The sequence below is a fragment of the Musca autumnalis genome, unplaced genomic scaffold, assembly GCF_047663935.1.
Source record: "Musca autumnalis isolate F117 unplaced genomic scaffold, ASM4766393v1 scaffold_1, whole genome shotgun sequence".
NCBI classification, from domain to species: Eukaryota; Metazoa; Arthropoda; class Insecta; order Diptera; family Muscidae; genus Musca; species Musca autumnalis.
The window spans coordinates 17891208-17915714 of record NW_027411644.1 but is presented as its reverse complement, the minus strand read 5'-3'; the positions used below and the strand labels follow the sequence as shown (position 1 = coordinate 17915714).

At 34.2% G+C, this 24507-nt stretch overlaps 3 protein-coding genes across 4 annotated transcripts; 2 read left to right on the top strand and 1 right to left on the bottom strand.

The window, feature by feature from the left end:
- Window positions 1-4401: 4401 nt before the first annotated feature.
- Window positions 4402-9680, bottom strand: LOC141394182 (uncharacterized). Its single transcript, XM_073968157.1, has 3 exons — window positions 9383-9680; window positions 8546-9296; window positions 4402-5986 (listed from the first exon to the last, which is right to left on the bottom strand). Exons 1-3 carry the CDS (start codon window positions 9529-9531, stop codon window positions 4781-4783), a joined length of 2106 nt encoding a protein of 701 aa, XP_073824258.1. The 5' UTR covers window positions 9532-9680; the 3' UTR covers window positions 4402-4780.
- A 1428-nt stretch (window positions 9681-11108) lies between these two features.
- On the top strand, window positions 11109-16265 carry LOC141394189 (uncharacterized). Its single transcript, XM_073968170.1, has 3 exons — window positions 11109-11406; window positions 11495-12227; window positions 14686-16265. The coding sequence occupies exons 1-3, from the start codon at window positions 11258-11260 to the stop codon at window positions 15859-15861; spliced, it is 2058 nt and encodes a 685-aa protein (XP_073824271.1). The 5' UTR covers window positions 11109-11257; the 3' UTR covers window positions 15862-16265.
- Window positions 16266-18674: 2409 nt separating this feature from the next.
- pad (poils au dos) lies at window positions 18675-23916 on the top strand. 2 transcript variants are annotated; one of them, XM_073968137.1, is made up of 7 exons: window positions 18675-19162; window positions 19226-19648; window positions 19708-19853; window positions 19929-20757; window positions 20819-22254; window positions 22332-22455; window positions 23372-23916. In XM_073968137.1, exons 1-7 carry the CDS (start codon window positions 19016-19018, stop codon window positions 23780-23782), a joined length of 3516 nt encoding a protein of 1171 aa, XP_073824238.1. In that variant the 5' UTR covers window positions 18675-19015; the 3' UTR covers window positions 23783-23916. The 2 variants fall into 2 exon arrangements, with proteins under 2 accessions (XP_073824238.1, XP_073824244.1); XM_073968143.1 differs by lacking the exon at window positions 23372-23916 and adding an exon at window positions 22550-22691.
- The last annotated feature ends 591 nt before the right edge of the window (window positions 23917-24507 follow it).

Genomic DNA, 24507 nt, shown 5'->3' with positions numbered 1-24507 from the left:
AAACAAAGGGTTGCCAAACTCTCTGCTTATCGTTAGATATTTATCAGTGTAATCGATTATTAGGGCTAGTATATGGCCTGTTCTATGGCACAATTTTGAAGGTACAACGGCAAAAACAATAGATTATCACACTACTTGTCAAAATTTATTATTCAGCCCAATCATGAATATACTTGCGGAATGCAGTTCTCGTGGAATAGTTTTTTCTCGAGAGAACATTCCTCCTATCATGAATAGCTGGGGAAAAATAATCATTGAATTTGGCAGCACTGAAGTGTCGTTTTCATACCTTGTGTGCCCTAATTGTTGTGAAAACAAAGAAAAAATGTCAAGTGTTTGTGTTTTTAGACAAAATAAACAAATTTAATCAAATAAATTACGCTTTTACACATCAAAGAAATTCAGAAGATGTTACTTGTTATGAAAATCATCAAATAAGATTGTAAAATTCCAAGGAAACAGTGCATTGTGCTATCGAACTGCCACTATCATGAATGTATAAAAAACGAGTGTTTTTAATAAAAAGATGGCAAAAATTGAAAAAATATGAATTTTGAAGTAAAAATAATTGCAAATATGCATTTATCCAGTGTTTTTCAACAATATCGAAGCGGTGTTTTGTATGTGCAAAATTCTGCCATCCTTCGATGAATAAGTTGAGAGTGACCGATTTTGCAAACTAATGTTATTTTGTGAAATATGTTAATTTTTTAATAAATTTCCATCGAGAATTGAAGATTTTAGTATAAAAACCCAACAAAAGTGTTTATTTTGCATGTTTTGTACAAAGTTTGTGGAAAATACTAAGATTTTTTGTAAACTCCCTTCAGTTTTGCAAGGGAGATTTTTTTGGAGGAAAACACATGTTTGAGAGCGTTCATGATACCTACTTTTTCTCCATCGGAATTTTTTTCCGTGCGGATTTTTTGTTTGTGATAGCAAAGAAGGGAAAAGAGAGAAATTCCGCACGGAATTTTCATTCATGATTGGGCTGATTGTGAAAAAAATTACATACAAAGGGTAAACAAGCAATTCACAATTTTTGCACATCAATTACAGAAACAATACAAAAATTAAAAATCCAATAAAGAAATTTTACTACGATAAAATTTGTTCCTTTATGTTATCGGAAAAAATAGTAAAATTTAGTAGATTTTTGCAGTACGGGAACAGACTAAATATTTTCACAATTTCCACTTCTACACTTTTATCCAATCTTTTTATTTCTTTTGACTTCACCAAATCCATCGAAATCTGAAGAAGCTAAAACAAAAACGATCGAAATGAAATAACGGACTTAAAACCATTCCGATCGGAATCTGTGACATGCCTGATTATAGCCTTTTGTAGGGTTAACCTTTGCTTTTTTCCAGAACCGCAAGAATCTACAAATTTTTCCGATAACATAAAGGAAAAAATGTAATCGTAGTAAAAAATAGTAGCTTCTTGCAGTTTCTGTAATATGTTAATTTTTTAATAAATTTCCATCGAGAATTGAAGATTTTAGTATAAAAACCCAACAAAAGTGTTTATTTTGCATGTTTTGTACAAAGTTTGTGGAAAATACTAAGATTTTTTGTAAACTCCCTTCAGTTTTGCAAGGGAGATTTTTTTGGATGAAAACACATGTTTGAGAGCGTTCATGATACCTACTTTTTCTCCATCGGAATTTTTTTCCGTGCGGATTTTTTGTTTGTGATAGCAAAGAAGGGAAAAGAGAGAAATTCCGCACGGAATTTTCATTCATGATTGGGCTGATTGTGAAAAAAATTACATACAAAGGGTAAACAAGCAATTCACAATTTTTGCACATCAATTACAGAAACAATACAAAAATTAAAAATCCAATAAAGAAATTTTACTACGATAAAATTTGTTCCTTTATGTTATCGGAAAAAATAGTAAAATTTAGTAGATTTTTGCAGTACGGGAACAGACTAAATATTTTCACAATTTCCACTTCTACACTTTTATCCAATCTTTTTATTTCTTTTGACTTCACCAAATCCATCGAAATCTGAAGAAGCTAAAACAAAAACGATCGAAATGAAATAACGGACTTAAAACCATTCCGATCGGAATCTGTGACATGCCTGATTATAGCCTTTTGTAGGGTTAACCTTTGCTTTTTTCCAGAACCGCAAGAATCTACAAATTTTTCCGATAACATAAAGGAAAAAATGTAATCGTAGTAAAAAATAGTAGCTTCTTGCAGTTTCTGTAACAGAGCACTTAGTAATGATGATTTATTTAACGTATACGCAAAGGAATTGACATTTGAAACCCGATTATTTATTTATTAACTCATTATTAATACTAAAGCCTCCAAGGTCAATAAACAGTATTAACACAACATATTTCTATCCTAAGTAAAAAGGTTAAATAATTTTATACAAACTTATAAAAAATAATTATATGCTCTGTTCCAGAACCTGCAAGAAGCTACTACTTTTTACTACGATAAAATATTTCGAAACATATCGAATAAGTAGTAGATACTTGCAGTACTGGAACAGACCAAATATTGGCTCCCCAGCCATAAAGCAGGGTACACACTGAGCTGGCAAACCATCGATATTCCCAACATTAGATATTTTCGATATAATTTTTTAAAATATTAAAATATGCTTTCGATGTTATCGTTAAGTTGTCATCGCCATTAATTTGGAGATGAAAATGGCGGAAATGTCAATGATTTTCTTGAAATTATGCAAAAGTAGTTCACAGAAATGTAAAGGAGAATAAACAAATCCTTTTATTTTATAAAAAATGTAAAAAAATACATTTTATTTTACAGAAAAATGTGTACGTGTGACTACGGACTTACTTTCTTACACACACACATAACCGAAAAGCAACGAAATTTCTATTTATTTCAGGTTAGGGGTTTTTATTCCGATAATATCGATATGTAAAACTATCTATCGATATTGAGTTTTTAAATAACAATCGATATTATCGATAGTGCCATCGATTTTTTGCTAGCTCTGGTACACACGATCAGTTTTGACTGTCGATTTTTCGGAAATATCGATAAATGTCAAACTGTCCAGCAACCACAAAATATTAGGTCTGATGGTTAACACAAAAGTTTGTACAAATTTGCACAAACTTTTACTAAATGCTGCCCGATAACAAACTTGTTCAATGAAAGAGAAATGAGAAGCAGTTGCAAGTACTTGCAAATACTTTTTACTGGCGAAGTTATCGAACAGACCTATTTTGTGGTTGCCTGATGACTGCAACCAATTATTTGAACAAAACTGACAGTCAAAACTGATCGTGTGTACGCCGTTTAAATCAGTAATCAGGCAACCACAAAATAGTTTTGTTTTGTTTCAGTACTCCAAGAATCTACTAATTTTTACTATTTTTTTTTCGATAACAAAGAAAAAAATTACTCTGTTCCAGAACCTGCAAGAAGCTACTATTTTTACTACGATAACATTTTTTCCTCTATGTTATCGGAAAAAGTAGTAAACATTAGTAGATTCTTGCAGTTCGGGAACAGACCAAATGTTTCGTAGTAAAAAGTAGTAGCTTCTTGCGGTTCTGGAACAGAGCATTTGTGGTTGCCTGTTGACTGACAAAAATGAACGACCACACTGGCAAGCAACCTCACCACCCGGAAGTCCTTAATAAACGCCACAGAGCAGTTGAGCCTACAGCATTAAACTTTCTTCTGCGTCCATAGATTTAACGTTATAGATTTAACTCTATTTTCGGCACTTCTGTTAGACTTGTGAGACCTAAAGGCCATGTCTGGACCCGATTGAGCAAAAGTAATGGGATTTTGCCTTAATCCAGTTATCTGAACGTATCCTTCTACGCACTAATAGAACAAATTCAAACAATCCGGTGATAAGACATGATACCATGCAACATTTGACATCCATATCGGAAACATTCAGAGCAGAAACATCAAAAGCTTATTAGTGAGAATGAAAACCATTGCAATCTATATTCGTATTTACCTAATACAGATGATTTATACACAACTTTATAGGAGATTCCAGACAAAATATATATGCCAACACCACCACCTCTAGAGTTCCTTCGATTGTTTCTCTCAAATGTATAACCTGGAATCTTTAATACACGACTAGATATATCAGGATAATATAAAAACGTACTATAAAAAAATCTTTCATTTTATTTGTTTACGATATGCAATTTGGCCTCGAGAAATTACTTGCAAATTTATGCTCAATTACTCGATAACGAATGTTGTCATCCCAACTTTGAGTACTCGGGTCGAACCAACTCCATATGAAATCACACAATTAGGCCCCAGTGTTTGATCTATCCGTGGAATCTTTAGGACCAAAAACTTGTTTGTTTACCATTACCATTTTGTGGTGGCGAATTTAAACCATGTTGTTGGGAAATCAAAAAACACAATTCAAATCACTGTATACATATATTTCTCCTAATTATTAAAATTATAAATAAAACTTATGTATTAAATTAGAAAATATAAATTTACATTGATCTTTAAAAGTAGCATACGTACATGTAACATGTACCACTTACAAGTATTGGGATATCGTCTTCATCCCAAATGAATGCCAAATTGTATTTATGCCAATATTTAAGAAATCTTTTTAGTCATTTAATTTTAAAAATTGCAATAAAATCTTGAAAATGTGTTACAAATGTTACTTGGTTGGCATCATATGTGTATTTTTTAAGAGTGAGAGGGTCAATGTTTATACTTGTATATATAAATTATAAACTATGTCTTTCTAAACTATTGCTTAAGATAGGGTAATAGAATAAATTACTGCTCTTCCATTGTTTGATCTCCTTCTGCAGGTTCTACATCACCGCCTTCTCCGTCACCGCCTTGATCATCTCCAGCGGCCTCTTCATTTTGACCGGCATCTTCTGTTTTTTCACTTTTCTTTTCATCTCCTTCTTTCTCGTCCTTTTTGAGTCCTACTTTATCATACTTTTCTGATAGTAGGACATCGAATTTTGTTTTACGCAGTGGTGTGCCATATTTTTCATGGAAAGTTTGTAAACGCTTCAATGACATGCGCAACAAGACAATATCTCGATCTCCCAGTTTCTCAATTTCGGTGTTATTAGATTCGTATCTGAAAATGAGTCTATTTGCTGAACGCATGCCATCTCTTTCTTTCTTGTTCATTTTTGCTACACTGGGATCTGGTTTAGTGGTTGGAGTCTTAGCCGCGGGCTTACCTTTGCCAGCAGCACCAGGTTTCCCTGCTGCACCTGGTTTTCCTGTTGCACCAGGTTTCCCTGCTGCACCAGGTTTTCCTGCTGCACCAGTTTTTCCTGAATATGGAACCAATTGTTTAGATTTGTCAGTGTTGCCACCAATATTCTTTATGGCCTTCTTCAAATCGATCAACTCTTTGACCACCAAACTAGAATGTAGGGCCAAAAGTTTAGCTTCATGATTTTCAATGCCAGCTTCTAACAGAGAACGCATTTTCTTATTTGCAGCTCCAGATAACCTAAAATCATATGGATAGTTCTTCTTTGATTCCTTGATAAGTTGGGCCTTTTTACGCTCGAATGCTGCTAATGCAGCACCGGCAACTTTTTTAGGCGGTCCGCCAGCAGCAGCACGACCAGAAGGATTTGCTGCTCCGTCTTTAAGATATTTTTCATATTCATCTACAATGGCCTGGTTTCTGGCGAGAGAATTCTTTTCATTGACTGTTAATTTTGCGGGACTAATAAGTTTGAGTTTCTGGACACAGCCTAGAGCTGATCTATAGCGTTGTTGCTTTTGCGATTCTTCGATGGCCCATTTTTTACCCAACTTCCTTTGTTGGCGTAGATAACTTTCAAAGTCCTGTATGATTTGAGTGTGGAATTGTAGATTTTTCAAATCACGGGGTGTACTAATACCACGGGTTATTTTTGTCTCAATTTTTTTGCGTATGATGACGGATTTCATGTAGGTTGCACGATCGACAACATTACGTTGTGGTCGTACTGGTCCACCAGGTCCCTATGATAAAAAAATAAATTGTTTAGTACATTTTTAAATATGATTATGGGATAAAGATAGAAGGATTATGACTGGAAAACTTATCAATTTTTCAAATTGAAAGAATGCGATCAATATGTCTTGCAAACAATTTGAAAAATTAACTCATAGTTCCATAACAAGAATATGTTACCTTAATTTCGAATTTTAAACAATTGTTTTGCTATAAATTTTGTATAAAATTGTTGATCTCGATATAATTATTTCCATATAAGGTTTAATTGCTTCATATCCACTCACTGTTGATACGACTTCACAGTGGTGTTTGATTATGGCTAAATATTATAATATGTTCATTTCGATTTCATTTTTCAAGAATGTTATATATCATTATCATCAATATTATAATATGTTCATTTCAATTTAATTTTTCATGAAAGTTATATATACTTTTCTTTAGTTATAGTACATTCCAATTGAAGTGTCATTTGCTGAAACACCTTGAAGATTTACATACCAAGGGTATGATCAAAAGGTAGGGTAGATAGGGTTGAACAAATGTGCCCAATTGAAAAGATCAGAAATGAAAACACCTCAAACCAAGATCAATATTATTGATCCTGAAAAGGTCATAGATTTCGAAAACATCTTAGAATAAAGATCTTTAATTCAAGCTCATACCACTCAATTTGATTTTCGAAATTGCTTTTGCGGCAATCGTAACATAATACAAAGAATCATGTTTAAATTTACCTAAATGCTTCTGATGCAGTCAAACACCCTTGTAATTACAACGAGAGGATTAAATGTCTTATTATAAGTCTTCCTTTGCTATAGTTTGGATTAACTTAAAGTTAAAAGTGATGATGAATTTCAAGGAGAAACTTCTTGACATTACATTTTAATAAAAAAACTAACTTTTAATGCCTCCAGATTGATTTTTTGCGTTTTCAAATCAATCCGTATCGCCAATTGCTTTGCAAATGACTGCAAACATGATCATTTTTATTTATGATGCATTTAGTTACATTTTCCAAGAACAATGCTTGATGAGTGTGAAACTGAAATATTTTGACGAAGTTTAGCAATATTAATGACCCATAGTACATAATTACAATCGATGATTTAAAATATGTAGCACATAACACCTGGAAATGCCACAATGTTTATAGGCATAAAGCGATGTATGCCTGTGGGTGCTCTCCGTTATGTTATCAACATACCTAAGTATGTGCAAGTTGCCGGCGTTGGGTTAGGCATCGAGCAAATAGTTAAAGGCATTAGAGCAGCATTCTTTATCGCAAGTAAAAATAAGAGGAAACATAATCCTTCATAATCTCACATTAAACAACAGGTATCTCATTAAAATGTAATGGCAAGACATCAGCATGATGCTGATTTACCTGATTTATTATCTAGAAAAAACCATACCATACTTTAAAATGTTATGGGCATACATACAATGTATTTCTTATACCTGTCATGCATCCATTTATTTGTAAGAACTTATGTTTAACACGTGTTGACGTGAATTTCCATCAGTTTTTCCGTAAAGGGCTCTATACCATGACAATTACAAAAAGTAACATATCAGGTAAAAGAGCGAAGATTATTATAAGTACCTTCTTTTCCTTCTTGCTAGTTTCAAGAATTTTGTTAATGACACGGCATTTTTCCGAATTTATTTGTAAGAACTTATGTGTAACACGTGTTGGCGTGAATTTCCATCAGTTTTCCCGTAAAGGGCTCTATACCATGTCAGTTACAAAACGAACATATCAGGTAAATGAGCGAAGATTATTATAAGTATCTTCTTTGCCTTCTTGCTAGTTTCAAGAATTTTGTTAATGACACGGCATTTTTTTCCGAATTGAGACAAATTTATATTTTAAATCACAAGGACTGAAAATCCTTCGGAAAGACTTCAAAAAATGAAGTGATTGAGTACAAAGTGAGCTTTATTGGCTGTGAGTTGTCATAGCGTTTTGTGGTGGCAGTTTTCGGGCACAATTCATTTCTGTTCAATTGGGCTATATGTTCAATAACCAACGTTTTGTGTCGATGGTTATCGTAGAAATTCAAATTTGCGTTTTCAAAGCAAATCATATCTTTAAAAGTTGAGATCAAAGACGTTCTAGTTATATACTGCCAACAAATTAAAAGTGGATACAGATGATCCATGTAAGACATAAACAAATTATGTATACCCTTTCTCACATGAGAAGAGGGCTTTCTACAAATTAAATCGTAAAAAATCCGAAATTCTATACGACATTGTTGTTGTTTTTTTTTTGTGTTAAGGTTTTTGTACAGTTCCGTAAGAAGTAGAAAATATCCTCCTCATGGGAAAGTACAAACTAAAAATATTACTCATTTGTTGTTTACAATAACAAATAATAAGTATACGTTTACATTATATGTTCATTGTCATGATAATAGCTCCATATTGAATTGTTTGAAGTATATGTTTATACATTTTAAATCAAAGGCATCAAAACGGAGCCGTTTTCCCATGATAACAAGCTTTAGTGTAATTGGCGTTTAAGAATTATAGGTATAAATGTAGTTTTTTTTAATTACCATATTACCGCCGGCCATTCCCTGGTTGGGAATGAAATTATTTCCTCCATTGTTCCATCCACCATTATTGAAGTTGTTACCCTGAGCAGGGAAGGGCATGCCAAGGCCACCACCACCACCAACATTTACACCACCGTTGTTGTTCCATGCAGATGAGGGGCCATTGTTGAAATTTCCCCAATTGGAGTTTGGAAATGAATCTAGATTGTTGGAATTCCAATTTTGATTTCCACTCCAGTTTTGATTGCCACCCCAATTTTGATTATTACCACTATTGAAGTTATCAAAATTATTGGGACCAAAATTGTTATTACTTGATGATGGGCCTCCAAATTGATTTTGGTTGAAATTATCACAGTTATTACTGAATCCTTGATTATTTCTACCTTGCATATTGTTAACGAAATCAAGAGCCTTTTCTCTGGCTACTTGAGGATTATAACCCTCATTGATGAAGCGTTGATAGACAATGCGACATGCTTGAGTGAAATCTAAATTGTCCAAATTAGAACCTGAACCGCTATTACTATTGTTGTTGTAATTATTACCGCGGTTATTGTCAAAATTGGATGATGAAACATTTTTATTAGTGTTGGACCACACTGGTGTTGTTGATGGTGGTAAATTTCTTTGCCTTGAACTGTCCCTAACCTCAAAGGGGCCAGAATAGTCGTCCGACATGGCTTTCAGTTGTACAGTATAACCATTATAGTTATAACCGTTTCTTGCCCGTATAAGATTTTGTGCATTTCTGAAGGGGAATATCATGTTTAATTTTATCTACATTGTCTCGTTAATTGGCACAGTAATCACGCGCCTAGCTTGGATTTCACTTACCTTGAATTTTCGTACTCGACACAGGCCACAGTAAAATTGCCTTGATTTTTCACATCTACGTATAGTAGACGTCCAAATGGACTGCAAAAGTCATCAATATTTCTGATGGTTGTACCTGGTGGCAAATTTCCAATTAAAACACGACTCATTTTGTATATTTTTTGTAATTAAAATTCTTTTTAGCAGCAAAATTGACCGACGACCGGTAAAATCTTCACTTATGAAAGCAACAAAATTTTTCTCTACACTGAACTCTGTAATGGCGTCGCTTTCGTGATACGAAAACATGCGAAGCAACGTTGTCGGCTCGATAAAAGTTATCGATTTGTAAAAAAATCGATTACTCGAATGAATCACTGTAGAATGATATCAACGTAAAAAGAGGCAAAGGTTGTACGATTTATCGGAAGTAAAGAAATACACATACATTTATGATGCCGCAGTTAAATCAGGCCGTTTTAAATAAAACGGGTAATTTATAGTAGTGTTACTGAACGGCTAACTTCTGTGTCGTCATTTGCATTGTGTTGTTTAAACTTTGTTAACATATTTCAGTTGCACACTCATGCATCGTACTCATGGTGGAATAAGAAGGTGTTACATCAAATCATGTCAAACGTCAAATTTGATCACAATAATTCATTACTGTGAATTGCTTGTTTACTTTTTGTATGAAGATTTTATTCACAATAACGCATTTTGAGTTATTGTGCCATGATCGTACTCAATGCAACTGTGAACATTGTTTACATTGACGATGTGAAGCAGATGACAGATATTTTAGGAAAAACAAACATGAAGAACGCACAAATTTCGTTTGAACATTTTTAAGTTTATCACAGTGCGTGAATGATGAACACTATAAAACTGGGTATACATTGTTTACACTACATTCGACATCATTTATGTTTATCAAAGTCCATACCACTTTTAGTTTTTGCGTTCACACTAGCATACAATTTCATATGACCACAAAATATAAATAACGCAAATAACACGATCTATTGGTCTGTTCCTTTACTTCTGAAAATGGTAAAACCGGCAAAAGTAGTAAAAGTTGAAAACTGCTCCCATATGAATTGTATTGTGTCTGAAGTAAAGGAACGCTTTTCGAGTAAAAAGTTGTAAAACTTTAAGATTCTTGAACTTAAAGGAACAGGGCTTATATTGTTAAAAACTTTAATCGCACTCACATTTTCGCTTTCTTTACCTATTTCCTTCATTTTTGGTAAAATCGTTTTCTTCTAACAATTAATTTCTCAACTGCATACGAAAATACATGGCCGAATAGAGCGCTCCCTTATGCTTGGTTTACATTTACGAAATCCACTCGATTTCAACTGTCAATTCCTTTGCGTATACGTCAAATGAAAACTCATCTGAAATCGATTGGATTTCATTTGACGTTTAAGCAAAGGAATTGACAGTCGAAATCGAGTGGATTTCGTAAATGTAAACCAAGCATAAATGAAAAATGTACATATGAGTTGCCACATAATTTTGATAGATGAAAATTTTTATAGTGGTCACACTATGTGTACAACATTCACAGGTAGGAAATTTGACATCTCATATGACATTCATAGATAGTGTAAACATCCCTTTACCATCGATAAATCGTACAACTTTGGCCTTGATTCTTTTTACGTTGATATCATTCTACAGTGATTCATGCGAGTAATCGATTTTTTTACAAATCGATAACTTTTATCGAGCCGACAACGTTGCTTCGCATGTTTTCGTATCACGAAAGCGACGCCATTACAGAGTTCAGTGTAGAGAAGAATTTTGTTGCTTTCATAAGTGAAGATTTTACCGGTCGTCGGGTCAATTTTGCTGCTAAAAAAAGAATTTTAATTACAAAAAATATACAAAATGAGCCGTGTTTTAATTGGAAATTTGCCACCAGGTACAACCATCAGAAATATTGATGACTTTTGCAGTCCATTTGGACGTCTACTATACGTAGATGTGAAAAATCAAGGCAATTTTACTGTGGCCTGTGTCGAGTACGAAAATTCAAGGTAAGTGAAATCCAAGCTAGGCGCGTGATTACTGTGCCAATTAACGAGACATAATGTAGATAAAATTAAACATGATATTCCCCTTCAGAAATGCACAAAATCTTATACGGGCAAGAAACGGTTATAACTATAATGGTTATACTGTACAACTGAAAGCCATGTCGGACGACTATTCTGGCCCCTTTGAGGTTAGGGACAGTTCAAGGCAAAGAAATAACCCACCATCAACAACACCAGCATGGTCCAACAGTAACAACAGTGTTTCATCATCCAATTTTGACAATAACCGCGGTAATAATTACAACAACAATAGTAATAGCGGTTCAGGTCCTAATTTGGACAATTTAGATTTCACTCAAGCATGTCGCATTGTCTATCAACGCTTCATCAATGAGGGTTTTAATCCTCAAGTAGCCAGAGAAAAGGCTCTTGATTTCGTTAATAATATGCAAGGTAGAAATAATCAAGGATTCAGTAATAACTGTGATAATTTCAACCAAAATCAATTTGGAGGCCGATCATCAAGTAATAACAATTTTGGTCCCAATAATTTTGATAACTTCAATAGTGGTAATAATCAAAATTGGGGTGGCAATCAAAATTGGAATTCAAACAACCAAGATTCATATCAAAACTCCAATTGGGGTAGTTTTAACAATGGCCCCTCATCTGGATGGAACAACAATGGTGGTGTAAATGTTGGTGGTGGTGGTGGCTTTGGCATGCCCTTCCCTGCTCAGGGTAACAACTTCAACAATGGTGGATGGAACAATGGAGGAAATAATTTCATTCCCAACCAGGGAATGGGCGGCGGCAATATGGTAATTAACAAAAACAACTACATACCTACCTATAATTCTTAAACGCCAGTTACACTAGAGTTTATTATCATGGTAGAACTGTTCCTTTTTTTGAAATCTTTGAGTTTATATTTATGAAAATATACTTCAAACAATTCAAAATGGAACGGTTATCATGACAGTGAACGCTAATGTAAACTTGGTCTTATTATTTGTTATTGTAAAAAAACAAATTAGTAACATTTTTAGTTTGTACTTTCCCATGAGGAGGATATTTTGTACTTCTTACGGAACTGTACAAAAAAAAAACGAAAACAACCCTAGCACAAAAAACAACAGTAGTCGTATAGAAATTCGGATTTTTTACGATTTAGTTTGTATTTATTAAAAGCCCCTTCCCGTTATGTGAGAAAGGGTATAAATTGTTGATGTCTTACATGGATCTCCAGTATCCATTTTTAATTTGTTGGTATTATAACACTAGAACGTCTTTGATCTGTAGGCCTATTCTGTAACTTTTAACAATTTTCGATATTGTTTAAATTTCTTTTGTTTTTGTAACAACTACAAAACAAACAAATGAAATTGTTGTAAAATAAACAATGAGTAAATTTGTTAAAAATTTACAGAATAGTCCCCTGAACTTTTAAAGATATGATTTGCTTTGACAACGCAAATTTGACTTTCTGAGGCATTTTCATCGACACAAAATGTTGGTTATAGAACATACAGCCCAATTGAGCAGAAATGAAATATGCCTGAAAACTGTCACCACAAAACGCTATGATGGCTCACAGCTCAGTTTAAATGGAAATTCTAAATTACTTAGTAATTTATCATATACATATCCAAAATTACAAATATGTCTGTTACAGGAGCTTAAAAATACTACACATTTTTACAACGATTAACAATTTTTCCTTATGATATCGAACAAGTAGTACAATTTATTAGATCCTTGGAACAGACATATTGTTATTGTTAGGCAGTTCGCTCTGTCCTCAATCACTCAGGAAAAATGTTATGCCATTAACAAAATTCTTGTAGGTAACAAGAAGACGAAAAATACAATTGTAACAATGTTTGCTCATTACCTGATCTGTTGATTTTTTTATCTGTCAGTAAAGAGCCTTTTTTTGGAAATATTGAAATTGGTGGAACACGTGTTAAACATGAGTTCTTAGAAATGGAAAACAAACATGGCAGGTAGAGAAAATAAGAAATACATTTTATGCCGTTTGAAGGCTATTTGTATGTCCTATTGAAATGTGTGGGTTTTCAGTAGAATAGCCAGCTAAACCAGCGTCATGCTGATGTCTTGGGATTGCATGTTGTTGAGCTACCTGCTGTTTATTGTGAGATTTTGAAGGATTAGTTGTGATAAAGATTGTCTTTATAGTGAATTTTATTATTTTGTCGGTGTTTAACCCAACACTGGCAGCTTGTACATACTTCATATTAGGTACGCCGTTAACACAACGGATAGCGCAGTCAACCATCCCTTTTACGTATGTATATAAACACCACCCTTATGTTTGTGATCCTTGTGTACATACTACAATTGTCATTGCCATGTGAAATAGCAATCGTCGCCATTATAAGGGTGTTTGGCTTTATCCGGTTCATGTGTGTATTTAAACCACATATACATACATACATGGTCTTTTTTTCAAATTTCTGTATTTCTAATTTGTCGAATCTCATTCGCAAAGGGACAATGAAAGTGTGATACACTTTCACCATCTTGTGACAGCAGAAAATGAAAATTCTGGTACAATGTCAATTTCGCAGATGAGCTTGAATTGAGTAATTGTTAAATGCCTATTTTTAGTCGGCAAAAGTTTTCTGCACTCCCAAGATTTTTTGAAACCTTTGGCCATTTTAAGATCAATAATTTCATAATGAAAACATTTAATTGATCTTAGTTTAGGCTGATTTCCTTTTTGATCTTTTCAATGGGCACATTTGTTCAACTCCCCAACCTTTTGTATATATAAAAAGAACGTGCATCATACCCTTGGTATGTAAATCTCTAAGGAGTCTCAGCAAATGACACTTCAATTGGAAATTCGAAACTAGAATATATATAAATTTCTTGAGAAAAAATGAAAATCGAATGAACATATTTTAATACATACCAATAAAAACGCCACTGTGAAGGCGCATCAGCAGTGTATGGATATGAAGCAATTAAACCTTATATGGAAATAAGTAAATATCGAGATCAAATACTAACAATTTTATACAAATTTATAAAGCATTATATTAACAAAACAATCGTTTAAAATTCGAAAAAAGTTAGATTTTTTTATAGATTATGTCAAAGGGAACTATGAGTTAATTTTTCAAATTGCTGGCAATGCATGTTGGACGCGTTCTTTCAATTTGAAAAGTTGGCAAGCTTCCCAGTCACAATCCTCCTAAATTTATACCACAATCATATTTAAAAATGTACTAAACGATTTATTTTTTATCATAGGGACCTGGTGGACCAGTACGACCACCAAACAATGTTGTCAATCGTGAAACCTACATGAAATCCGTCATCATACGCAAGAAAATTGAGGGGAAAATTACCCGTGGTATTAGTACACCACGTGATTTGAAAAATCTACAATTCCACATTCAAATCATACAGGACTACGAAAGTAATCTACGCCATCAAAGGAAATTGGGTAAAAAATGGGCAATCGATGAATTGCAAAAACAACAACGCTATAAATCTGCTTTGGGTCTTGTCCAGAAACTCAAACTTATAGGTCCTGCAAAATTGACCGTAAATGAAAAGAATTCTCTCGCCAAAAACCAGGCCATCGTAGATGAATATGAAAAATATCTTAAAGACGGAGCAGCCAAAGCTTCTGCTCCTGCTGCAGCGGCTAAAAAAGTTGTAGGTGCTACCGTAGCCGCATTCGAGCGTAAAAAGGCCCAACTTATCAAGGAATCAAAGAAGAACTATCCATATGATTTTAGGCTATCTGGAGCTGCAAAAAAGAAAATGCGTTCTCTGTTAGAAGCTGGCATTGAAAATCATGAAGCCAAACTTTTGGCCCTACACTCTAGTTTGGTTGTCAAAGAGTTGATCGATTTGAAGAAGGCCATAAAAAATATTGGTGGCAACACTGATAAATCTAAACAATTGGTTCCATATTCAGGAAAACCTGGGGCTGCAGGAAAACCTGGTGCTGCAGGGAAACCTGGTACAGCTGGAAAGCCTGGTAATGCTGCTGTCAAAGGTAAGCCCGTCGCTAAAAATGCAACCACTAAACCAGATCCCATTATCTCAAAAATGACCAAAAAAGAAAGAGATGCCTTGCGTTCAGCAAATAGACTCATTTACAGATACGAATCTAATAAGACCGAGGTAGAGAAATTGGGAGACAGAGATATTGTCTTGTTGCGCATGTCATTGAAACGTTTACAAAGTTTCCACGAAAAATATGGCACACCAGTGCTTAAAACAAAATATGAAGTCCTACTATCAGAAAAATACGATAATGTAGGAATCAAAAAGGATGAGAAAAATGGAGAAGAAAGTAAAACTGAAAAACCAGAAGAAGCTGTTAAAAATGAAGAGGCCGCTGGAGATGAACAAGGCGGTGATGGAGAAGCAGCAGAAGGTGGAGAAGGAGATCAAACAATGGAAGAACAGTAAATTATTCTCTCATTTAACTTAAGCAATAGTTTAGAAAGACATAATTTAAAAACAATATATATATACAAATATATACATTGACCGTCTCACTCTTAAACAATACACGTAAGATATGCCAAGTAACTTTTGTTTAACATTTTCAAGACTTTATTGCAATTTTTAAAATGATATGACTAAAAAAGATTTCTTAAATATTGAAATAAATACAACTTGGCATTCCTTTCGGGTGAAGACGACATCTCAACTTTTGTATGTGGTACATGTTATATGTACCTTTTAAAGGTATACACATATTAACAATTCTCTATATCAATGTAAATTATTATTTTCCAACTTAACTCTTAAGTTTTATTTAACATTTTAATAAAAAAAGAAAATCATACCTATGTGTATCCATACAGTGATTTGAAATGTGTTTTTATTTTGAATGTTGGTGTTTTTATTTGAATGAACTGAATTTTTGATGCAAACATATTGCAATATAGGGTATTTTTCATTACAAGCTCTGTTCCTTTACGTGCAAGAATCTTCTAGTTTTACCATATTTACTCGAAAAGAGTACTTTTAAAAAATACAAATGATATGATAGCCTTTTACTATTTTTGCAACCTTTGTCATTTTTAAAAGTAAGGCTGAGGCCGACTTCAGTTTTTTCAGTTGTTTGTATTCTTGAATGAAACTAGGGGTTCTTAAATCGTTTTCCCCACTACTGCAGCTTCATAAAATTACTCTAGTAACCCCTAGTTTCATGCATAAATACAAAGCAACTCACTACCGAACTCGTTCTGACTCCTGTATCATCAGTTGCTTTGTGTTGTTAAAACTTCGTCAAAATATTTCAGTTGCACACTCATGCATTGTTTGTGGAAAATGCAACTAATTACATCAGAAATAAAAATGATACATGTTTGCTTTTAAACTGCGCTAAAAAACGTATTTTTTAACGTTTTGAAACACGTAGCTTTGCAGTACTTAAGTACAACGGCGTTAAGAAACATAAAGGGGGTTATCATGAATGAAATTTCCCCGTTAGTTCCGTCTTTCCGCCGTTGCAACTTAAGGGAGGAAGTGAAAAAATTCACGGCGAATTGTCGTTCACAATACTTCGCAGATTTTCAGTCATTTGTAAAGCTATTTACGATACGGAAGTAAGCCTAAAGGAACAGACCGTTAATAAACGACAATATAAGTTGTGTTCCAGAATAAACACAAAAAAAAAATTTTTAACACTTTTGCACATTTTTCCAAAAACGCAAAAAAAAACCTAAAAAGTTGCAAAACAAAAATATAGAGCTGGCAAACTATCGGTATTCAGTTTAGTGTTTTGATCGTATTTTTAAAACAGATTTAACACGTTTTTGGGTTAGCTGTGGCGAATTATTTAAAAAACTATTGCTTTGCAACAGCGACCAAAGTCGTCCCGGTCCACACTAGAGCGATTTCATTGAAAATTTTTCATAAAGCTATGCGACCCTAGATCGAATTCCATAGTAGAGTAATCTCATGAAATTGCTGTAGTGGGGAACTCGATCTAAGAACGCCTCATTTCATAAAATTTTTCAATGAAATCGCTCCATTGTAGACCGAGACAAAACGATAGTCGGACTATCAAGCTTTAGCTGAATAGCTTTCTCTTCAGAAACTTTTTACACGACAAATTTGGGCGAGAACAAAGTTGCAACATGTTTGTCAGATTGGCTGGCACTTCTACTTTGACATTTGCTCCAGTTTATTTGCCATTTTCTGTTCCCGTACTTTTTGAAGAAAAGTGTATTTAAAGCTTTTGACAGTTTTTATCATTAAAAAGTAAAAGAACGGATCTAATTTATATGGGAGCAGTTCACAATTTTTACCATTCTTAAAAGCATGGCGGAATAAGGTATTACATCAATAACAATAACTGTGCCATTAAGTCTCGGTCCACACTAGAGTGATTTCGTTGAAAAGGTTTCATAAAATTATGCGCTATTAGATCGAGTTCCATACTAAAATAATTTTATGAACTTGCTGTATTGGGGAACTCGATTTAAGAACGACTAATTTAATTAAATTATAGCTTTTTGCAGGGTTAACCTTCTTTATGAGGATTTATTTGACGTGTACTCAATGGAATTGACATTTAAAAACCCAGTGGGTTCATTAAATCCGGTTATATGTAAATGAACTTTTAAGGAGCAGTACAGGACCAGTAAAAGTAATTTTATTGGTCTGTTCCAGAATTGCAAGAATCTACTTAATTTAGTATTTTCTTTTTCGATATCATAAAGAGAAATCGTTATCGTAGTAAAAATTTTTAGATTTTTGCGCTTATCCATAATGAAATAAGCTGATTGGTGTTAAACTGTCAAATTGTTTGTTATAATTGTTCCACAAACATCCTTGGCGGGACCCCCCGATTCATATTAGCTCAATGATATGGGACCTACTGTCTATCGCTGTGTCCGAACGGCGTGTTCTAAGACACGACTTGTAAAGAAGTTTTACGTGGCTGAATTACTCAGGAAATGTCGCCAACATTACGTCAAATAAATCATCACCGATTTTTGTCGGTAGCCTAAAAATGCATTATAGAATCCCACTACTGATAAATAGATCTTGCGCTTACCTCATCATGAACTGCTTTCTCTCTGAGCAAAAAAGTATAAAAACCAAATTTACAATAATTTTGAACAAAATTCATAATGTTCAAATTTGTTTTTACGACGTATTCAATTTAAAACAGTTGGATAGCTGGGCTGATGCATCTACCTTGTTTATTGTGCCATCGTTGGTACGAAAATCGAAATTCAATCAAGAAAGGTTTCGATTGTATTAATCGACATCGATTCATACAATTAAACCCAAATATCGATTAATCGAAAGTCGCTTTTCCTATTCCTATTTTCAATTGCTTTTATAAACAAACTTGTTTGTTTTTGTTTTTATAAACAAAAAAAGCTGGGAAAAGATGCCAAAAATAATTAAAAAACACAAATAAACAAATAAAGACTTAGTCTGCTAAAAGGAAAGATGTGCAAACAGAGTGACCTAAAGAATGTAAAACGTAAACCTCCACAATGCAAAACAAATCAAGACAGGACACAAGCAGACAGCAAAGCATAGTTCTTTAAATATTTTACGTCCTTACATAAATAGAAGGAAGTAATGAACAAACATGACAAATATTAAAAGTGTTAATTTTTATGACTTGTGTCGGGTCTGCACAGCAACGACAACAAACACGGGAAAAATTGAAATATTTTCCGTCGAAGGAAAGTCAAAGAATATGAATTGCAAGTTAGCGGAGTGTTTATCCTTAAACGTAAGTATTGCTGAATCCATTGTCAGTTGGAGTGAGTAAAACCGTATATTCCTACATTATTAGGTTGAAGAGTCGGATCGTTTGCCAAAAGTTGTATGTCAACAATGTCTGCAAAACCTAGAGAGTTTTGCGGAATTTCGAAGTCTATGCCGGAATTCTCAAATAATGTTGAATTCCTGCTTGGATTCATCACAGAATGGTGCAAAAGTTGTTCTAAAAGATACAAGTGCAAAAAATGGAAATGTACTCAGTAATTTAAACACAACAGTTGCGCTGCAGCCACAGCAGACAACAACTTTGACCCCATCATCGTCATCATCATTGCAACAGCAACAATCTAATCCCTTCCAGCAGCAGCAGCAACAGCAAGCTCCTGTATTTACACTTCAGGGATCGAATTTATTGGCACAAGCTATGACAACAAATGGTTCAAATCAGAATCAAGATTTTTTAAATTCAATAATGCAAGCGGTTGGAATTCAGCAGGTAATTTTGAGATCTTAATTTAATTAAATTTACGTCTCTATGCTTTCCTATTTTTTCAGGCTGAAAAACCTGCCTTTCCTCAATATACCATTACTTTAGACAATTCAGCACAACAACAACAACAGTCTATTAATCAGCAGTTGCAGCAACACATGACAAACCAAGCTTCTGTTGCAACTGAAAAAGAAAAGGAGATTAAGAATAGGTATGAACACTTTTCAAATATTACTTTCCTAATATTTTCTGAATAATTTAACTATAAAATTGTTAATTTTTATAGTGCTTTAGAGGAGTTCTTAAGATTGAAGCCAAATATTAAGGTAACGCCAATCGGAAAGAAGCACCAACAACAGCAACAGTCCCAAGCCCAATCTCAACAAGAACAAATCATGCAACAGCAGCAGGTCCAGCAGCAGCAACAAGTTCAAATTCAACAGCAACAACAACAGGAACAATTAGTACAGCTACAGTTGCAACAATTACAACAACAGCTACAATTGCTAACATCACAATTACAGCCACAACAGATTACCATAACAGCTCCCCCCATTGCAAATATTTCACAGCCACATTTAACACAACAAACTAATGCCACTAGCATACCCTCCTCCTCCACAATGGATAGTGGCAATTCCGACAGTGAAGATTCTAGTCCATCAAAGAATAAGAAACCCAAATTAAACTTTGTTCTTACAACACCACCTAGCAATAACAATGGTACCCCTACTGCTGCTACACTTACTACTCCCATACCACAATTAACCACTACCCTAAATACTCATACCGCCGCCCTGGGGCCTCAAATACAATTTCAGTTGCAACCCACTTTAACACCACAAGCAATATTACAAACCAATCAACATCAACCTAATGCGACTGCGGCATTACTTTCGAATTTAGCACCACTTCTACAACCACAAACACAATTAAATGCTGCCGCCGCATTACAGACCCACTCGTTGGCCCAAAACTCTACAACGAATATGTTGTCACCCAATAAATGTTACTTGCCCATAACTATAAAAGATGAAAACACCGATCAGCAGTTTGTGGCCCATATTGATACAAAGAATTTCATATTACCCACAACATATCAATTACAAATGAAGGTAAGTGTGTTTTGTGTGTTGAATGGGAAATATGAGGTTCATTCTATCTTTTTATTTGCAGCTCCAACCTCAAATAACTGGTGGTCAACCAATAATGCAGCTGGCCCCCACCATTCAATTAGCACCGAATCAAACATTCCAAACACCTGGCAGTGTTGCGGCATTGAATAACAATTCATCAGGTCTAAGTATGAATCAAGTCCAGACATTACAAATGGCTCCTCCTGTATCCACAACACAATTGCAACAGACTCCGTTAACGAAGCCAGAGACAACAGCTCCACAACAAAGTCAAACATTTAAGCAACCCAGTGCCCCAGTAACATCAAAAAATATTCAAATAACATCGCAACAAATCATCAGTCCTTCAGTCAACATTAAAAAAGAATCTTCAAATGAAGAAGAAAAAACAAAAGCATCCTCATCATCGACATCAACATCGTCAGAGGATCATTGTACTCGACCAAAATATAAAATATCACAAACACCAGGCGCCAATACCATTGAAATAACACCAACCACCAGTTTTACACAACAAATAATGCAACAAGTTCAACAGCAGCAACAACAAAAACAAAAACTTCAACAACAGCAACAATCTGCAAGTACCACACTAACAACACAACATGGTGGCATAACCGTACAACGTATAACAACAAAAACTTCAAATCAAAATACGGCCACATCATCATCAAATGAAAATGAGGTGCATTCCAAAAAGTCAGTTCCATCAAATTTACCAACATTACCGATTCTCAATAAAAACAATATAACCATAAGTCGTGTCACCACAACACAAAATCAAACTCAGAATCAAAATAACAAATCACTGACTTCGAATCGTAATCATGTTGTAAAAATTACAACAACTCCCACGACTAATGCTGCGCTAAAAGTTGTAACACAACAAACAAAAAGTCAGACACAACCAGCTACGGTCTCTCAAAATATGGCAAAGACACAGCAATCTGCACCACAACAGTCTCAATCATTACCTACTCAAAAATCTCAAGTAATTGGTACCATACCCAAAACATCAACTGCTGCTTCACCACCAAAGAAAATTATAAAGAAAATTAACACCACAAACACGGTGGTCACCGAACAAAATTCTAACGCAGATCAAAGTGGCACCACAAGTTCCACATCTACAACAATTCCCATAGCATCCACCCAAATTGATATACCACCACCCCAACAACAATCGTCTACCACCGGTGCTGATGCAGCAAATATAAGCGGTACTGGTCCTAGCAATAATATAGAATGTTCTCAGTGTGGTCGAGTTTTCAAGAAAAAGGAACATTTAACACAACATCTTAAATTACACACAGGCATACGACCGTTTAAATGCAACGAAGAGGGTTGTCCCAAGGCCTTTAATCGTAAGGAACATTTGTTGCGTCATTTGGTTTCACATTCTGGCAAGAAAATGTTTAGCTGTGACATTTGTCAAAAACCATTTTCTCGAAAAGATAATCTAAGTAAACATAGGAAGTAAGTAGAGCTTATTGTAGGGATAGTCGTTGAGTATTTTATAATTCGTTTTTTTTTTTCTTATTGTGTTATTTCAGAATACACACCGAAGCCAATGCAAGTAATTTTGTATGTGAAATTTGTAACAAATCATTTGCGGTCAAGGCGTATTATAGCCAGCATAAATTGATGCATAAAACGAACAGCATACCAGCGGAGGAGGTAAATATTATTAGTATTATTATTATTATCATTATTATTATAATTATTATTATTATAATTATTTTTATTAATATTTTTATTATTTTGCGTTAAGATCTGCTGGGGCGAAGGAAATTCCCAGTGAAGAAATTTGTCGGACAAAAGAAAAATATTATTTAAAAATGCATGTCTGAAGATTCGATGTTGGTTAAAAATTATCCTAAATACACGCTTGAAGGTCTGATGTTGCTCAAAAATTATTCTTAATATATGGCTGAAGGTCTGATGTTGCTCAAAAAAAATTCTTTAAAAATCCAAGGCTGAAGCTCCGATATTGCCTAAAAATGTTCTTCAAGAACCAACGCATGATGTTGCTAAAAAGTCTTAAAAGCCAACGCCTAAAGGTCCGATGTTGCTTAAAAAAATATATTTCAAAAACCAACGCCTAAAGGTCCGATGTTGCTTAAAAAAATATATTTCAAAAACCAACGCCTAAAGGTCCGATGTTGCTTAAAAAAATGTTCGTTAAAAACCACGCCTAAAGGCGGAGGTCTTCTATTCTATGGAAGACCCCTACGGAGGTCTTCTATTCTATGGAAGACCCCTACGGAGGTCTTCTATTCTATGGAAGACCCCTACGGAGGTCTTCTATTCTATGGAAGACCCCTACGGAGGTCTTCTATTCTATGGAAGACCCCTACGGAGGTCTTCTATTCTATGGAAGACCCCTACGGAGGTCTTCTATTCTATGGAAGACCCCTACGGAGGTCTTCTATTCTATGGAAGACCCCTACGGAGGTCTTCTATTCTATGGAAGACCCCTACGGAGGTCTTCTATTCTATGGAAGACCCCTACGGAGGTCTTCTATTCTATGGAATAGAAATTAAATTACTAATTCATATTTCTCTAAAAAATCATTTATTTTTTATGTTTAAGGATAAAAAGTCTGAGGATGTAACGGAAACCAATGCCAACACTAACAGAGAATCTCAAAATCAAAATGAGCAACAAAATCAACAGCAGCAGCAACATCAACAACAGACACAATCATCTTCAACTAGTACCGCACAGTTGACAGCAACAACAATATCTCAACAACAACAGCATCAGCCGCAACAGCAACAAACATTACATTTGGTGCCGCAAATTATGCATATGGTTACCACGCAGGATATGTCCGGTAATACCATAACAATACAGGCTCCCAATTCAAATGCATTAAAAGGTCACGATGCTACTGTTCTAAATTTACCCACGTCACTGGCGAATTTCGTGCAACTCTCTCAGGCACAATTTGTTAATGCCTCGACGGGCCAAATAATGGGACATTTGAAAATTGAGAAATGAGTTCATTCGACTCAAATTAAATGTACAAAATCGTCGATTGCAATGTATTGTGTTTGTCTATACAAAAAAAAGCAAATACTTACTTTTTTCTATTTGTAAATTTTTATTTGAAAATTGTTTAATATTTTAAGTATGTACGCATAATTTCTATGTTTATTAGTAATGATTATAAATGTTTATATTTTACGCCCTAAATGTGGAAATGTGTTTTGTGTATACCAAATGCCATTGAAGTTTTCATTTTAATGAGAAGATTTAACATCTTTCCCATACACACATACATACCCAAGAATAATGGTTGTACATAAATTGATATTTTATTTTTTGGAATTTTGTAAATGTTCTTTTAAATTAATTGTATACCTGTTCCAGAACCGGCAAGAATCTACAAATTTTTACTATCGAAAAATTGTAAAAATTAGTAGATTCTTGCAGCTCTGGAACAGGCCATTTATTTGTATAAAATTAAGTATAAAATGTAGAAAAGAAGTATACACAAAACATAAATACCAAGTTATTGGTCTGCAAGAATCTATTAATTTTTACTACTTTTTTTAGATAACATGAAGGAAAAAATGTTATCGTAGTAAAAAATAGTAGCTTCTTGCAGGTTCTGGAACAGAGCATATATTTATATTGTTTTCATATGTAATTATTATAAAGATATAAAGTAGGTCATACATCTTGTTACTTAAGACGATATCGTTTTTATAAAAATCAAGAAG

Coding starts and splice junctions, on each gene's coding strand:
- LOC141394182 (XM_073968157.1), bottom strand. CDS start 9,531: ATGAGTCGTGTTTTAATTGGAAATTTGCCACCAGGTACAACCATCAGA. Junction 9,297..9,382: donor GTCGAGTACGAAAATTCAAG/GTAAGTGAAATC, acceptor ATTCCCCTTCAG/AAATGCACAAAATCTTATAC. Junction 5,987..8,545: donor GAATGGCCGGCGGTAATATG/GTAATTAAAAAA, acceptor TTTTTATCATAG/GGACCTGGTGGACCAGTACG.
- LOC141394189 (XM_073968170.1), top strand. CDS start 11,258: ATGAGCCGTGTTTTAATTGGAAATTTGCCACCAGGTACAACCATCAGA. Junction 11,407..11,494: donor GTCGAGTACGAAAATTCAAG/GTAAGTGAAATC, acceptor ATTCCCCTTCAG/AAATGCACAAAATCTTATAC. Junction 12,228..14,685: donor GAATGGGCGGCGGCAATATG/GTAATTAACAAA, acceptor TTTTTATCATAG/GGACCTGGTGGACCAGTACG.
- pad (XM_073968137.1), top strand. CDS start 19,016: ATGACAAATATTAAAAGTGTTAATTTTTATGACTTGTGTCGGGTCTGC. Junction 19,163..19,225: donor CGGAGTGTTTATCCTTAAAC/GTAAGTATTGCT, acceptor CTACATTATTAG/GTTGAAGAGTCGGATCGTTT. Junction 20,758..20,818: donor CATATCAATTACAAATGAAG/GTAAGTGTGTTT, acceptor TTTTATTTGCAG/CTCCAACCTCAAATAACTGG.